The sequence below is a fragment of the Galleria mellonella genome, unplaced genomic scaffold, assembly GCF_026898425.1.
Source record: "Galleria mellonella isolate WM207_F2 unplaced genomic scaffold, CSIRO_AGI_GalMel_v1 utg64, whole genome shotgun sequence".
In the NCBI taxonomy this organism is placed as follows: Eukaryota; Metazoa; Arthropoda; class Insecta; order Lepidoptera; family Pyralidae; genus Galleria; species Galleria mellonella.
In genome coordinates, this window is record NW_026442133.1 from 5,678,752 (window position 1) to 5,697,096 (window position 18,345).

At 31.5% G+C, this 18,345-nt stretch overlaps 1 protein-coding gene across 1 annotated transcript; it reads left to right on the plus strand.

The window, feature by feature from the left end:
- The first annotated feature begins 197 nt into the window (after window positions 1-197).
- LOC113512544 (transport and Golgi organization protein 1) lies at window positions 198-18,121 on the plus strand. The gene is made up of 13 exons (XM_052900105.1): window positions 198-411; window positions 488-2,335; window positions 2,669-2,868; window positions 3,961-4,252; window positions 5,870-6,066; window positions 6,623-6,754; window positions 7,937-8,085; window positions 8,351-8,452; window positions 8,764-8,972; window positions 9,400-9,532; window positions 11,101-11,271; window positions 16,143-16,261; window positions 16,476-18,121. The coding sequence occupies exons 1-13, from the start codon at window positions 315-317 to the stop codon at window positions 16,517-16,519; spliced, it is 3,693 nt and encodes a 1,230-aa protein (XP_052756065.1). The 5' UTR covers window positions 198-314; the 3' UTR covers window positions 16,520-18,121.
- Window positions 18,122-18,345: the final 224 nt, after the last annotated feature.

An 18,345-nucleotide genomic window follows, 5' to 3' on the forward strand; every position in this document is an offset into this window, starting at 1 on the left:
CGTTCCATTACTGACAGACTGATATCACACTCTCTATTGTTTCTAATAAAAATATAACTGTTTTTAGACCTATCTATTGTTTACTATAATATACCTATTTTTACAGTCAACAGTAATATCTACTTGTTAAGATAAATATTTGTTTAATTTTTTTTATAGATTTATTAAATTTGTAAATAGAGAAGAAACAGTATCTGCGTATGACATAACGTAACGAACGAACGAGCGAAGTGACAGATGATGTGGCCTATACTTTCTTAAATTTTATTAAAAATTCAATTAGTAATTATTTCTATTAAAAATAAAATGCCAAAATGATTTTGTTTCAAGTTATTTTATTTTTAATATGTATCTCTTTATATCAATGTCGCTTACCTGATAAAGTTTATTGTGTTAATCAAGATTGTTCGTGTGAGTATCTTTCAAAAATTGACAATCTGTTTTTTACGTACACTAATAAATTAGAATTTAATTTTATATTTTTCAGCCCCTATATCGAAAGCAAAAACACTATTAAGCTATAATAGTGCTGAAAGTGGATTTATACCTTTCCGTGCTAACGCCGATGCATTAGTGTACATGAAATCAGCTGGTTCTGATCCGGAACTATGGTACGCGAATATAAACGGAAAAAATGGTTTCGTTAATCCACAGTTCTTAAGAGAGAGCAAAATATTCGTTAAGTCTTCAGAATTACTTCACCTACCTCTAGAAATAAGGAAAAAACAGCCTAATGTCCAGCCAGACAAAGTGCAACAACCTCATGAAGTTTTCGAAGGTACAACTATATATACAACTGAAACTACTATAAGCTCAGCACATCAAGATAGCACAACTGAAGCATCTACTCAAAACATACCATCTTTACTGGATGCAAATCAAGTAACCTCAGAACCTGCGAATAATATAATTGAACATAGTCCCAACTCAGTAGTGAATGTATTAACTAATAGCCAGGAAACTGCACCAGATAGTCCTGTGAAACAAGAATCATCACTCCAATCCGATCTTAGTAATATTGAAAATGAAAATAGTAAGTTATTAACAAGTGATACTTTACAAAGTTCAGGTGAAGTAAATAATGTTGGGATTAACAGTGAAATTGAAAATGTAAATGTACAAGAAATAAAACAAGAACTTCCTATTCAAAATTCTCCAGAAGAAACGACTTTACCTCAAACCATTTTAACATCAGCTAGCAGTGATTCTTCTATTGTGGATGTAGCTGATAAAGTGGATTTGTTGAAAAATACACCTAAACCTACAACAGATGACAATGAACAAAATACTTCAACACCTTTGCCTGTGAACAATATTGAAGATAAACAACTACCTCTTGATACCCCTAGTGAAACTAATACTGTGCTTGACAATAATCATATAGAAAACCCATTAAACTCAGATAAAGTTGGTGAAACTCCAAATACAGTCCAATATGATAGCAATTTTCAACAAGACTCATCTGACAAAGTTGGTAATATTGAGAACATAAATGGTGGATATTTTGGTCTCCCACAATCTGCTTCTTTATCTAATGTAGATTCACCACCTGTTCCAAATGTGGAGTCTTCAACTGTCTCAATCATGGAATCACAGCCTATTCCAAGTGTAGAAGCAACAACTGTATCCAACTTGGAACCTCAACCTGAACTAAATGTAGAATCCACACATCTCTCAAACTTGAAATCACCGTCTGATCCTAATATAGAATCACCTCTTCCAAATGTAGAATCAACACTAGATAAAAATGCAGAATTACCATCTGTCCCAAATGTAGATGCTGAATTGTCTACTGACAACAGTAATGATTTAACACAAAATCTGGAGAATGAACATACACCAACATCAATTGAAACATCTACAGAAGGAACAACATTAACAGAAACACTTGATCAATTATTTAGTGATTCCACAACAGAGCCTTCAGTTTATAGTAGTGAAGTTGCAAGTAATGATGATTACAGTACTTCCACAGAACAATCTCTGCCTTCAGATGAATCATATGAGTACAGCACCCCACCTCCTAGTGAAGATACTACTGAAACTACCATATCTGAATCCAAACAGGATATTTATCCTGAAACATCAACAGAAACAGTCACTCAAGATAGTAACACTGATGGTATATTTTCTAGTATATATTCTACAATAGTAGGTCTGTGGCAATCTTCACCAGAATCACCTCCATTGGAAAGTATTTATAATGATGATGCTTCACCTGCTTCAGAAAAGTTGGAGGCTGATGATGGGTTTTCTTTTATGAATTATATTGCATCCAAATACAAATCCATTATGGGAACCAATGAAAATACTCGAGCTATATTTGCTTCAGTAGGTAAGTTTTGCACATAACATTATATCATTTGAAAACAGTCCACCATATAGTTTCATCTGTTACCTTGTTGATCTACAAATACCCCAATGAATAGTAAGTAAATAATGTAGTCCAACTGTGAGTATCGCTGGCACAGCAATTTGCTATCATCATCTTGACAGCCTGCAAACATTTTTTTATACATTCCTTAAATACCACCAGATTGCAGAAAGGAGAAAAGAAAATTCCAATCTTTCACATTGAACTCATACTAATTTTGTCATTGTTGTAGTTAATTTTTGTCTGACATTTAATTAAAAAAATCCTAAAAATGTATTTTTCTGTATTTTTAAGAAGACGCATACTATACGAATGAATATTGTGATGGTGCAAACAATGATCAGAATAATCGGCTATTGACTTTCCTGCTCACAACTGCTACTTCTGTGTTACTATTCACATTGGGGTATTACTACATTGACAATAAGAGGCAAGACAGTCAGCTGATTGGCACTATCAATTCACTGCAGAGGGATCTACTATTTTCTACTAAGGTGACTATTTTGATTTCCTTTTAATGTATAATTTAATTAATATTATTAATAATCTATATCATTCTTTTTCCAAATAATCATCTTCCTACCCTTATCCCAATTATTATTTGGGGTCAGTGTAATATGTTTTTATCCATATTACAAAAAGATTTGGCTTTTAACTTTACGACCAGCCACCTGCCTAACATCAACCATTCCTCTTTAGGATATCCAAAATTGGCAGTAAAAAATCTGTGTGTTATAATAAAATAGAAGACTTTGATATATGCCAATAGATTGTGGTTTGAATTATAATCTTAGACAGTGTAAGTGGATGTGTAAATATAATTTTGAGCCGGCCTAGCAGCTGTAGTGCTAAACATATCTGTTTTTAAAAGTATCCCTTATAAACTGATGTGTCAAGTTATAAATAAAGAAGAACAAATGGCTCACCTATTAGAAAGTGATGACTATTGTGTAATAATATAAATGAAAAAATACAATAAATATCACAGACCAGTTAGTATCTCTTAATATTGACTGCCACTCCTCAACAAAATATGTATCAATTTTGTAAATAGCATGTCATGTTTGCTATACAGTAATTGGCATATGTCAATTTCAGTATAGCAAACATAGTCAACACATCTAATTGGGGAGAAGAAATAGTAATGGGGACTATTACTTGCTAGTAATAGTCCCCATTACTATCTGCTATATACCCTATTAGGTTAACAATTCCTAATGGAAACAGTCATGGTTTATTCTTCATGTATCTATCATCCAGATTTAATGTCATAAATATTGCATTTAAAAGTGTTTTACAACCTGCATGGGAAGGAAAGGATTGTTAGTAATGGAATCTAGCTGCCCCGTTACTAACAATATATTCTTTAAAGTTGAACTTCATGAGGTTCCCCCTAAAAACCATTATAATTCATTCTTGTCAAATTCATTACGATTTGGTATCAGACCTGTTTTCATCCGCACCTCACTTGTGCTAGTGTATACTGACAGCACCAGCAGGATTACAATTATATTTTAAACTATATAAAAAAGAAACACTTATGGATCTGTTTTTAAATATATTTTATAAAATTATGTTTTCCACAGGAGGGTGAAATACTGAAAGAAGAACTTTCAACAACCAAAACTAAACTTGCTGGTATTGAAGACAATTCCTTTGGTATGGATGACATGGTACAGTCATTGAAGGAAGAAATTAATGAATTGAAAGCTCAAAATGAACGACTTAGAAACTCCCTAGATGACAATGAAAAATTGCTTAGAGTATCTGAGAATACTGCAGGGGAGTTACAAAGTACACTGGGTGAAGTTGAAAATACGCTCAGTGAACTCTTAGCTGAGAGAACTAGTTCTGAAGAGCACATAGCTGCATTGAATGGTAAATATTTTTATCTGATTGTTAAGAAAATATTGATATTTTTTTAATGCATGTATGTTTGTATTCTTGACCCAATATATAATCCAAATGATGATGGTGTTCAATCAACAAAGTGCCATTAAATTTGTCCTAACAGCTGAAGCTACATGACACCAAAATAAAGTAAATATTGCAACATACACACAAAATATCAATATTACTCAAACTTATTTTACAATTTTTTTTGTGACTTGTGTGTCATCAGTGATCAAATCCACTTGATTTTTATTTATGGAATATCTTGGGTAAGGGTAGGTAAAATATATCTCTCTGTGTGTCTGTATATTATAGATATAATATACTAGCCCAATACTGGATATATTAAATATTGGTTATCTTTCTAATATAATAAAATTATAACAACATTTATTTTATTTATTCTTTATTGATCACATTACAAAAAAATATCAGGTACAAAAGACGGACTTATTTAACTTATATAGCATTCTCTCTCAGTCAACCTATGGCAAAACAGAAATGTAATTATGTAATAAAAATTAGAAAATTATTGTAGATAAACAATTACACATACATGTTGATATACTTACAAATCAACACATACAATAGAGAACTACTGCACATTATGATTATGTAAATATACATACATGAATACATTAAATAAATATTACTTACATATACAAATATATATCATAAAAACATACAAATATAAATATACATACATACTTATAGATTATATATGATAACACTAGAAGATATTTAGAAAAATAAATATCTAAGAGAAAAGCATTGGAATAATAGAAGCCAAAACAATAATTTTTAGAAATTATATATATATATATATATAATTTTTAGAAATTATATATATATATATATATATATATATAATTTGAATAAATTTGTCTGTCTGCTTATATATTTATTGTGTCATCATCAAAAGCTACTGCACCAAATTAGATGCTGTTTTCTCAACTGTACCTGAAAATCTAATTTAAAAACTAGTGCATATTTTACTTTAATACACCATAGAAGTGACTTATATAAACGATTTTCTTACTCCTAAAATTCACACGTACGAATTAGTAGGCAAAAGGCTAATCCTATATATAATATACAAATTATCATACGCACAATGGCCCAAGTGAGAGACTAAGCGTGGAAAATGGTGTCTTTTTCACATGCAAATTAAAATTTTTATCGAAATTAATATAGATATTGGACTAGTATGATCAGTGATATTTACACCATCAATGACCAAATTATCAATATATAGATATCAGAGCAGTACTAATATTACTCATGCCTAATTTCGAACAAGACTATAGTATCGTTAAACTTCTATTTACATAAACTTCTTATGTGTAACATTTTAAAATAACATTGTTGTTATTTCAAATACTGTATTACTGATACCACATATAAATTATTTGCATTACATGCATAAATTTAATCAGGAACAATATCAATCAATGCTTATCAGTAGGAACAAAAATTAATATTAATAACACATACATTTTATTTAATATGATTAATTTTGAATAATTTTGTGTACTTCATTTTTTTAATAATACTCTTGAACTCAAGACCAATGAATTTAATTAGAATTTGTATTTCTTTCAGGTAAAATAGAGGCCTTTGAAGAAGAATTGATTACAATCAGTCGAGATAGAGATAACTTCCAACTAAAATATGTATCAGCTGAAGCTGCATTAGAGGAATCAAAGAAACAACAGAAACAATTAGAAGATTACACACAAAAACTAAAAGAAGCAAATAACACCATTGAATTACAGAAACATGAAATAACAGCACTAAAAGTATGATTTCATATCATTTTTATAATATATATAATATTCTATATCAATTGCTATAATAATATATAATACTTGTTTATTAATTATATAAGTAGTGTTCTAAAAAATTAAAATCAATCAACACTTTCTAGTCTGTGTGCTCATCAAAATAGTTTTTGCGAAAGCGTCATAGTCGCGCCAGGTCCTGGATCCATGAGAAGGATCTTTATTTTTTCATCAAATAAAGAAATACATTTATCTAATGAAATATTGTTATTTTACTAAAATACTGAATTATATATATATATATATATATATATATATATATATAGTTATAATAATTTTTAATCTTATTATTACTTATATGATACTTAGAATGTGGTCTACCTAATGAGAAATGGTAACCAATCCCTATATACAAGAACATATTCCACACTTCATACTGAAATACAGTGACAAAAGCACAGCTGCTTCATGGCTGCAGCATGTTAAACTGGGTTAGAGGTACCATGTAGATAACTTATATAGTCTCACTGTGGATTTTTTTTAATTAAATGTATAAATGATTTATTTATTACAGGATGCTTTGAAAGAGTTACAAGGTAAAACATCTGCCAATATTGATATTACATCACTCATAGATCACACCGAAATAAAAGCCAAGTTAGCCAAAGCTTTGTCAGAGAAAGAAAGCTTTGAAAACAAATATCAGGTAATATAGTTAATTTTCTTGCTATAATAATAATTTTGTAGATTAATAATATTGCAGGCAAATATGTGAGGACAAGTAATGTTCTAAAATAAAGATTTTTTAGAATTTGTTGGTGTGCATAAAACTGTTTACCAAAGGGGCACTTAATACGACAGTTTATTCCAATTATTATCTGAGTATATATCATAAAAATACACACAGTATCTTTATGATAAATACTTTTTCTTAAACAGTAAATAAAAGCTTTGTAATATAATCTAAGAGCAATGAATGATATTAAAAATAGAAAAACGTCTCCATTGAAAATTTAAAGACAGAAAAATAAATTATTATGTTTGAATATTATTTTAACATTTCTATTTATTAAACTAATTAGCAGTATCAGTGTAATATAATTAATAATGATAAGTTTAATAATCTGTGGTTATCTATTGTTTTTAAATAATTATTCACTGTTATAATCGTAGATAAAGAATGTTGTGTCTTCCTTTTGCCTAGTATATTTGAATCCAACAAGGCAGAGATGAATCGTCAATTTTCGGCTTAATTACATGTATTGATGATGTTTACTGCCAGCTGAATATAAATTAACGTGACATTTTATTCTCATTCACATTTGAAAACATGATTATTTTTTGTAGTTGTGGTAATAAACTGACTCTTATCTCTATTTTCTTTTACCTATAGTTTATAGTATGAGATTTAATTGGCGATAAGACCGCTTTTTGTATCTACCTAATATTTTTCCCTTAAAATGTATATTTTTTATATATAAACTTTAATTATAATCAGATATTATGTTCCAACAAAAAAATTATTTAATCATGACAAAATAGTACAAGAGAGAAACCGTTCAAGAATTGACAATGGTAACGATATCTTATAACATATACATTCACTGGTACCTTTTCTGCACTGGATTACCCAAATTAAATCATTTTCTCTCTAACTACACTGGGTTGGCTGGAAGAGATCTCTTTCAGAGATAAGTCCTCCTTTGCTAACAAGTTGTTAAACTAATTGTCGAATATATTGTTTAAGTGCAATAAATATATATATATATATATATATATATATATATATATATATATATATATATATATATATATATATAAAAGCATAATTAAGAGTTTCTTCCTTTGTCTTTGAAGCTTGCTAAGTTGTACCGATTTTTTTTTCCAGATTGAACAAAAGGAGCGTAACCGACTAGCTAAAGAACTAGAGACAACCCAACTATCATTGGTCACTACTAGTCAACAAGCTACAGAAGCTTCAACAAGGTTGGAAGTCCTTGGGAAGTACTTCCAAGAAAGAGAAAACGAACTAGTAAAGTGAGACACGAAATTTTTTCTTATTTAATAATATTAAATTATCTCAAGTTTCTTGAATACTTAATATATGTGTCAATTATAAAATTAAATGTATTAAGTACACATAGATAAAATAAGAACAAAAAATTATATATGCTCATTACTTAAATACTGGTAACGCTTTACTGCATTGTTTAAAAAAATATATAAGAGAAATGTTATTGTTAACTTTAGTAATGTAATTTACTGTATAGTACACTTGCAATAATATATTCATTTCCTCCAGAGAGCTCAGCAATAAAGAATCGCTTTGGCTCAGCAAGCAAGGTGAATCGGCCAGCACAGTGGAAAAGATAGAACTTTTACAACAAGAAGTGCAGAGGTTTAAGTGAGTAAAATTTTATTTTGATCAAGACTTAACTTTAATAAACAATGGCAGTATGTGATCCGTTATAAAATTCTGACAATTAAATTTAATTGTTAGCAGTTTATGGCTGTTATTTGTTCTCTACTTTCATCATACAAAGCAAAAAAGCACTTGCATTTAAGACTATTCTAACCGTTTATCAATTTGGGCTACATGTACCAAAGACTCAAACATAAATACATACAAACTATCTTTAGTGTTTATGTACAGTCCATATATATTTTTTTTTTTGAAAACAATCCATTTTTAGCATTGTAAATTTTACTATTCAGGGAGAAATGCGATGCACTAACACTAGAGCTAGCGGAGCAGGAGTCGATGCGCCGCACCGCCATCGGCGAAGTGGAAGCCCGCGCCCACTCCGCGTGGCTGGAGGCGCGCGCCTCCCGCCGCGAGGCCGACGCGGCGCGGGACGACGCCGCGGCGCTGCGCCGCAAGCTGGCCGCGCTCTCCGCCGACGGCGCCTCCTCTCCGCACCACAGTCAGTAGCCTGTTTCCACACGTCTGTATTGTGGAGATTAATAGAAAGAATATAGAGTGCCAAAAGCAGGTCAAAATTTTGTCAACTAATTTGACATTTGGCTGACAAAAGTTTGACACTTAAATATTTTAGGATTAAAAATTTCCCAGATCAAGTCTACTTTTTGAAATTGAATTGTGGATTATTATTTCTGATAAGCATCTTTTTTATCATGCACTGTTGTTTTCTCAAATATATAATTTTTTTTTCACTTTTTATTTGTTACGTTTTTATTTTTCACTTTAACCTTGTAATATACTGAGTAATAAATATACATAATAGTCACCTTTAAATTCAGAATGTGTGTAAAATATAATCCTTAAATAATAACATTAACGAAGTCAGCTTTGCTTTCGTTGGGGAATTAAATAAATTTGTTTTATGACAGAAGTGGCGTCTCCATTGGAGAGTGACACAGTTGTGCCGCCCCCGTTGCCGATTGCGTTCCTCCCTCCGCCGCTGCTGCCGCCGCTCCCCCGACCGCCGCCACTAGGAAGATTGCCATCACCACACCCGCCGCGGTAATCCATTTGTGTTTTTTTTTTTCTTTTTTTTATCAAGTCTTACAGACTTTGTACAAATATAAAAACGTTAATGATATAACATAAGTAGAGCTAAAGGGAATCAATAGTTCATCCCTGAAAATGTAACACACAATCGCTAATCTGATAAAAACGGTAACAAATGATTCCGCAAACCACTGCTGATAGAAATTTAAATTTTAAATATGGGTATGATAGACGGCGGTTACCACTTTTCAACAGATGCTTGTTTGCCATTCTAAGTTACATAAAAAACTGATATAGGCATCTTTAAAATAGATGTGACATTTTCATGGAAAGAAATAATATAGTTTTATAACAAAGCTGGGGAAGGGGGGGGGGGGTGTGCGTGCGTGCGTGCATGCGTGCGTGTGTGTGTGTGTGTGTTTGCGTCTTGCGTGTGTGAATGAGTGTATATTAGTAAAAAAAGTATAATTTTTCTATCTTATAACTCGTAACAAATCTTCCGTACTTCCATAATTTAATGTTAGAAGCCATTTAAAGAGCACATTTTTGCAGTTATAAAAGTTTAGTTGTAATATGTTCATCTTTTTATTAATCATATTGTAAATGTCTAAGATAATAGGGAAATTTTTGGATAAAAGATGTGTTACATTTTGGGTTTTTGAAAACAATATCACTACGGCGTTTTTTCGCAACATTCATAAATGTTTGTTGATTCGTAGTCTTGTGTAATCTTAGCACAAGTTTTTGAATGAATAATTGTCTCACTGTTAAAACTTTATTCTCCCCATATAGAAGTGTAGTAGAATAAGTATATGGGCAGAAATTACTAATTTTGAGAATACATCTTTGCGCTTTTCAAGTATGAGAACGTGAGTCTTAAATGCACCTCCCCAGGAATCGATACAATACAGAATAAGCGATTGACAAAAAGCAAAGTAAATAGTTTTCATTAATTTTGGATGGGCGACGTATCGAATGTTTTTAAACACTACAATTAGTCTACGAATTTTAGAGGACAATAAATCAATATGTGGTTTAAAAGAAAGATTATTATCAATCAGTATACCAAGATATTTAATACAATAAGACATAGCGAGTTTAGGGCACGAGCATGAGTTGGTAGCAGAACAGGAATAATTATGTGCATAAATATTTTGTTTATTTATATTCACAACTATACGACTGAGTTATTCCAATGTGACCGTAATCATTTTTCTAAAAACTATTTTTTGTTTGGTCTGTTATGCGATAATGTCGTCAATTCTAAACCGATTGTGAGAATTATTTTTTAATTAGTAGGTTTTTCCCATATTAGTCCCATATTAACTGTGTCACAGTCGTAACTGCCGTCTTTTTCAGAACAAAATTATGATTTTTATGTAGAAAAAATCTATAACTCATGTTCTAAATTTCAAATCTCTACAAAATATGTCGTTCTTAGTTGCATTTTATCAATTTAAAAATATAAGATGTAAGGTAGCTACTCAATAAATCATTATTATTATAGTTTAATATATTTTTTATTAAGAGTGTTTTGTGCATCATAATGGCCTTATCTAACTTTCCAATTGAATGTACAGATACGGTGACAGGCGCTACTCGCCTGAAAGCCGCTACTCACCTGAGAGCCGCTACTCGCCAGAGAGCCGATACTCGCCGGATAGGGAACGTTATTCACCTGGCAGCCGCTACTCGCCGCGCTCTCGCCGTTCACAATACTCGCCACGGTCCAGGCGGCGATCCAGAGACAGGTGAGACGCCCATTATTCGGTAAGTTTTGCTAGTAATCTAGCAATCAGCACACTGATAGCATCGGGGCCATCAGTGCTCTAAGAGTGCCATACTGTAGGAATATACTATTCCGACTTCTGAGAATTTATTGCTACTAATGGGGACTAGTGTCTCCGTTACAAGTAATAGTCCTTGTCAAGCTGACCTCTACATAGTCTTCCCTGGAAACTACCATGGTTAATTCCTGGTGAAATCGTCATGACAGGCTAATGGACTTGACTTTATCTTTGACCTCCATAGGTTTTCACTCAAAACTATCCTGATTAATTGCTGATAAACTCCTCACAAAGACTCTACTGACCTAATCTAATTATACTTACCCTTACTGGTACCCCACCAGTTTTCATCCATAAAACTATACTGTTGAGGATGAACAGCTAAAGAACTCCAAAGATTGTGAGTTGGAATCTAACCTAAAAACTATATGCTAATTAAAACTTTCGATTAACACCTGTGTAGGTTTGACTGTGTGTAGAATAGGCCAACCCATCCTTTTCCGTGGGTGTCGTAAGAGATGACTAAGGGAATTTATGGAAGAGGGATGAGCAGCATCGTCCCTCTTAAAACATCACTAAAAGCCTAACTGCGGCTGCCAAACATGGCAATTACTAGCAAGTTACACTGGGATCATCTTATATTATACTAGCCTTTAAATGTCCACCGCTGAACATAAGCCTCCTCTTTTGGGAGTTTTGCCATTAGTTGCCAACAGACCACTAGGATATGATAGAATTATCTGAAATCCGAAGACAGAGGAAGGATACGACGATCGTTAAATCTGGTAACTTGTTCTACCACCGGGAGGACGACCTATTCCGTAGTGGTACCGAGTTCATCGTCTGCAAGAATTACCAATAGGTATTCGCTAAAGGGTATACAGGTATATGCACCAACCGTGACACACCGATGTTGAGGTAGAGGCAGTGTATGAGGATATTTCAAGAGCCATACATTCCTCTAATACTCAATACACGAAGAGTATAATCTGCCACTATGTCTGGCGTTTATGAACTGTGAGATAACCTTTGATGCGGTCGAAACATGGGCAAAACTACAATCCCTCCAGCGGTTCCAAATTAACTATAGGTATATCGAAGTGTTGAAATTTATATACAGGAAGGCTATAATGTCTGAGTACAGAACCAGAGTACAAAACCCATTCTAGTCCAGAGATATGTAGGAGTGACGTCATATTATTGAAACTACCAACTGCATTGAAAGATGTTTTCAAACTACTAGACTGGAAAAGATATGGTATAAACATAAATGGCAAATACATCACTCACCTTCGATTTGCCAATGATATAGTAATTCCATGGCGGAATTCCTGAAGGACTTGAATAATATGCTCCATGATTCAATAGTGCTTCTCAGCAGGTAGGTCTTAAGATGAACATGGACAGGACTAAAATCATGTCTAACATCCATGTTACACCTATACAAGTTACGATTTAGAACACAACACTTGAAGTTGTCGACGAGTCTGTGTACCTGAAATAACTTATCCGATTAAGTAATTCCAACTACGACCGAGAGGTCAAGCTACGGATCCAACTCTGTTGGGCAGCGTTCGGAAAACTACGCTCATCCAAACTACCTCAAAATTTGAAGACGAATATCTTTAACTAGTGCATGTTGCCAGTGAAGACCTATGGGACCGTAACATGGTCCTACCAACACCATTTCCCGAAAACTACAACTTACTCAGCAAGCTATGCTCGGAGTTCCTTTACGTGACAGAATCCGAAATGAAGATGACCACGACAGATTCAAAGTAACTGACATAGCCCGAAGGATAAGCGAGCCACAAGTGGCAATAATCTGGTCACGTAACCCAAACAACCGACAAGCGATGGGGAAGAAAGGTTTTTGAGTGACGACCTCAAATGCAGTGCAGTGAGTCAGTGGATGCAGGTGGTACAGGACCGTTCCTTATGGCAGTCTATGGGGGAAGCCTATATTCAGCAATGGACGGATAACGGCTGATATGACAATGATGATGACCTGTATACGAAAATATTTAACAAACCAAATTAATCTGCATTATGGCGATAAGCTCGAACTCTGACATGTTAAATTGAAATATGCTCGGCGAAATATAAGCATGTCGAATACACCACAATAGTAAATAATAGTCGACAAATGCCTTTAACTAGCCCATTAGAGATTACAATCGTGAGCATATATATTTTTAGCATATTATTTAGACTGATAATAATCCAAATTATCATAACAATAATATTTGTACATATGTGATTTATATAAATATACCATTAAGACTGTTTTTCCATCTATTAACTCTAAACTGTTGTTTATTTAAAGATCGTAGTACATTATTAAGAGATGACAAAGTAAACTATTATTATACTGCGGCATTTTATGATAACCATTTAATCTTTGCAGTTGTGACGCTAATGTTTATGTCAACATTTCCGATAACTTTAAACCTTGTTGCGGTCAAATACTTTTTTCGTCATTTATGTACAGCCTGATTCATTTTATAAAGATACATATTTTTTCAATTATTTTCCTATTTATTAACTCATAGCTCCTAGAATATTTGTATATTTTAAATACTTGTAAAAATACTAAAGTTTGCTAAAATACTTTCGCACAAGCTGTGCTAAAAAACAATTTAAATTGAAATTAATTATGCCTATTTATTTGATTTATTTATTGATCCTTTATTGTACACACTGATAGTACATAAAAATATGACAGAGTTAAGTAAATGTACAAAGGAGAGCTTAACTCTAAAAGAGTTCTCTTTCAGCAAACCTAAAGTGAAGTGAACATCAATGTCGGCGGGTAAAGCGATGTACAATAATGTGACAATTTTCAAACAAAAAAGAACTGGACTTAAGACACATAGCTAATTATATCAAATTGAAGCTAATAATATTAAAACACGAATATATTTGTTGAATAAATAAAGTTTTTTTTTTTATTATTATTATTATTGTCACAATTTTCTTTAAGGGCGAAATTAAATAGTATTTTTTTATGCAACTTAAAATAGCGAACAAGCTGACGACTCACCTGATGAAAAGTGATAACCGTCGCCTATGAACATGCACAGTATCATTTACAAACATCTTCTTATTCTTTGTAATCAACCTGTATAATTATCGAATCGTAATAGTAATCAGGATTACATTCGTAAGGCAGTCGTTCTTCTTATCAGCTAACACATGGAACATTACAGTTATTTCATCAACAAACAATGACTAAACATTATTCGTGATATGTCCCATTCAGAAATTGCATCACACGTGGCTATACCTTATTTTTAAATGACTTGAAGAATAAAGAGATAACCGTCGGTTATTTAAGAATACCGTGGGCTTCACTTTTACCTTTACCATACCTGATTACTGACATATTCTGTGGCTTGCATCAGAAATTTAATTGGCTATCTAAGATACAAAACACCGGCTTCATCTGAAATATAATCTCTTACGGACAAGCTCCGAACATATTATTAAAATTAATATAAAAAATTATGTTTTTGCACAGTAGTGGAACACTTAAAAAGAAAAGCCTTTTAAAATACCGCTCAATGAAATAATGCAAAAAAAATTTTGATGTAACTACAATTTTACGGTTTTCGGATTTTTCTTTTTTACTTGAGCTATACAACATTGCTTTTTGTCCAATTTCATAATACTAGGTTAATGGCAAGTGCCCTATAAATTTATTCTCATGCAAATGTCAAAATACATGCGGCTGTATTTTTGATTGTTTTGACTTACAATTCTGATTTTTCATAGCTTCAATGAATTGTAGACTTGAGATGTCGTATTAATTTCAGCTTGATACCTCCGTGCGTTTCTTAAAAAAAGTGTCTTGATGGACAGACAGACGAACAGCAAATGCTCCTATTAAGGTTCAGTTTTTCCGTTTGAGGTACGGACCCTTAAAAATGATAGTGCAAGAACAACAAAGTGAAAATTTGTGCAAAATTTTATGACCTTTATTCGATTTCATTTTGAACCCAATTCGATGTTGTCAAAGGTCACCTTGCAGAATATTCAAAAGTTAAAAAGTCTTTATACGAAAATAATAACTTAATTCCTATTTTGGCCTTTACATTTCTTTTATATACTGCAATTTTCTGTTTGACTATAAATATTTGTATTTATTTATTTATACTCCTGCAAGACTTCCTTTTTGTAATGGTTAAAAGATAAAAAATTTAGAACATCAATTTTAATATCATTGGTAAGGTTTCAACTCCGATTTATTGTAATTTACATACTATACATTTTCAAGTATCTTAATAATAAAATTGTAACTAAACAAACTTTGTACATGGGAGATATCGAAGAAAAATTAATATGAGGAGTCTCAATAAGAGCAGTAGAAACAAATACAATGATTTTTGGAAATTTTGTCTCTCTATCTGTCTATCTGTATGTATGATCGTTCCGTATCATGCACGACTGTACCAAATTGAATGCTATTTTCACCTGTTATACTCCTAAAGTCTTAACTTAAAACTGGTTCATGTTCTATCTTGATAAGCCATCTAGAAGAGATCAATTTTATTAGTTTTTCTTTTTTCACAGACAAAAATATAGTTAAAAATAAAAATGTTCACAATTGTAATCCCTAATGTCAGGTGTATTTTGTATTTGTATAGTCAGGGGTATTTGTCTACTGTAATGTTGTTGTAAACGTACATCTCGACGGGTCCATAGTCCAGACACCATCGCCATTCAAATAAAATCGCTGACAATATTATATTAGTCATTCATTGTCTATTTTCGAATATTATTATCTACAATTGATATGGAATGAAGATTATTAGCTTAAACATATCCTATTGCAGGTACGATGAAGGTCGAGGTTCGCGAACACGCAATGGACCACCCGACACCGAAACGGAATACAACTCAGATAGCCCTACGCGAAATCCCCGCCGCCGTCGTAGATATTCTAGGCATTCTGGTAAGATTTGTTAAAAAGTACATTGGTATAAATATATATAGAATAAATAAAATAGAAATAGATACTTTTCCTGAATAAAACAATCTATGAAATAAAGCTTTATGGCAAAACTATTGTACGTGGTTATTTAATCTCTAAACCAAACAACTCACGCTCTTGTTTACATTAGCAGTAATGTATATAATTTAAGTGCTATTTATATATTTATTTTCAGGTCCTAGTTCAGGATCAGGATGCTCCTTAGAATCGGATAAATGAAAACAACATCACATGATATAGGTTCTTAATAATGCAATATAATGATCTAAAGTGTACATTAGAATTGAGGCCAAACTGTAATTTAGTTGGTGTTAGATAGCTTGTAATAATTTTAATCAAAATTTGATTTATGGTGCAAAAGTAGATGACAGTAAAATATTGAAAAATAATATAAATCATATAATGATAAAATAGTAACTTGTGCTCTGAACAGCACTTTATACTTTGGCGTATTAAAGATTGTTTTCCAAAGCCTGGCCTGGCATTCTCTGGCCCCTTAAAAAGACATGTACTCTTAGACATGTCTTTGCGGATAGTTCTGGGGTGGATACATTCCCCACCCCCTTTAATACGCCTATGATTGTAAGGTAGAGAGTAAGTCGTGACTGAATATATTATTTATATATAATATATAAATAATTACCTAATAATTTCGTAACAAACATACGTAGGTGTACATTTTAATGTACAGCTATTGTCAATGTTGTAGTTATAACTGTTCTTGTATGTATAATATTTATTTCCAATCATCTTCAATATGTATAGCTTATGAAATTATATAATAACAATATTTTAATTTATTTTTTTATTGTACTATATTCCTCAATTCATCCATTTTTTTATCCTTCATTTTATATTTAAAGTGAATTTAATACTCCCTCATATTTTACTTAAATAAATAACTGTAAAAAGCATAGTCTTACAATTATGTAATCACTCCTTTCCTAAATAAAGTAAAAATTCATAGTTACTTATGCATTCAGTTTGAGCGCCGAAACCTATGTAGTTCTCCAGCCTTACTAAACTGCCGTACAAAAATACTAAAAATATAATAGCATATCTAACTAGAACCTAATAATTAATACATAATCATTACAATCAGTGTTCATTCTTAAAAACCCCGTATATGTCGCTAGAGCCCTTTGTTAAAACAATAACATATATTTCATTTATTTTATTTTATCTAATTTAATAATTGTATATATTTTATATTCGAAACAACTACAGGAAACCGTTTTATTTAAAAATGCATTTATAATAATACTTTGGAATAAACCAAAGAACAATATATTTTTTCTGCTCTACTCTTGTACCTGATTATTTTGTATTATTTAACAATTTTCGCCGATACATAAAAATCACTGTTCCTATACAATTACGCCTTTGAATTGGATAAATTTAATGACACAAAATTAGAAGATGTACTTAGTATTATAATGCCATTGAATTTATGACTTGTTGTAACATAAACACTATCAAATATAATTGTAAAATCATGTCAAGATCAATCTGTCAGTTTATGTTCATTCTCTTCTGATACAAAATGTACTTATTTATTTATGAATATTCTAGTAAGGCCACTTTCAATTCTCCTCTGTTTTGTGACTATTGATATTATTATATACATGTGATTCTATAAATTATATTCAATAGTGTGACAAGGCCTTAATTAGTGAACTACAACATAAGCAATAATAATAGTATTGAATTTCACAATTATCTGTCATTGATTGCACTTTTTAATTTATTAATTATTTGTTAATAGTCATTTAAATGTAATATATTAGGTATGATTTCAAATAAATAATTTTATCTACATTATTAATGTATTTTATTATTATATTACTTAAGCTTGCTAATTATTATATTTATAATGAAATTATATGTTTGTACATGGGAGATTTAAAATATATATATATATATATATATATATATATATATATAAGATGTTTATAAAAAGCACGAAATTATGCGGTTTTCACTATTATGTTCCTAAAGATACTTTAAAACTGGTTACTTGTAATGAAGAATTTCTATTTCATTAC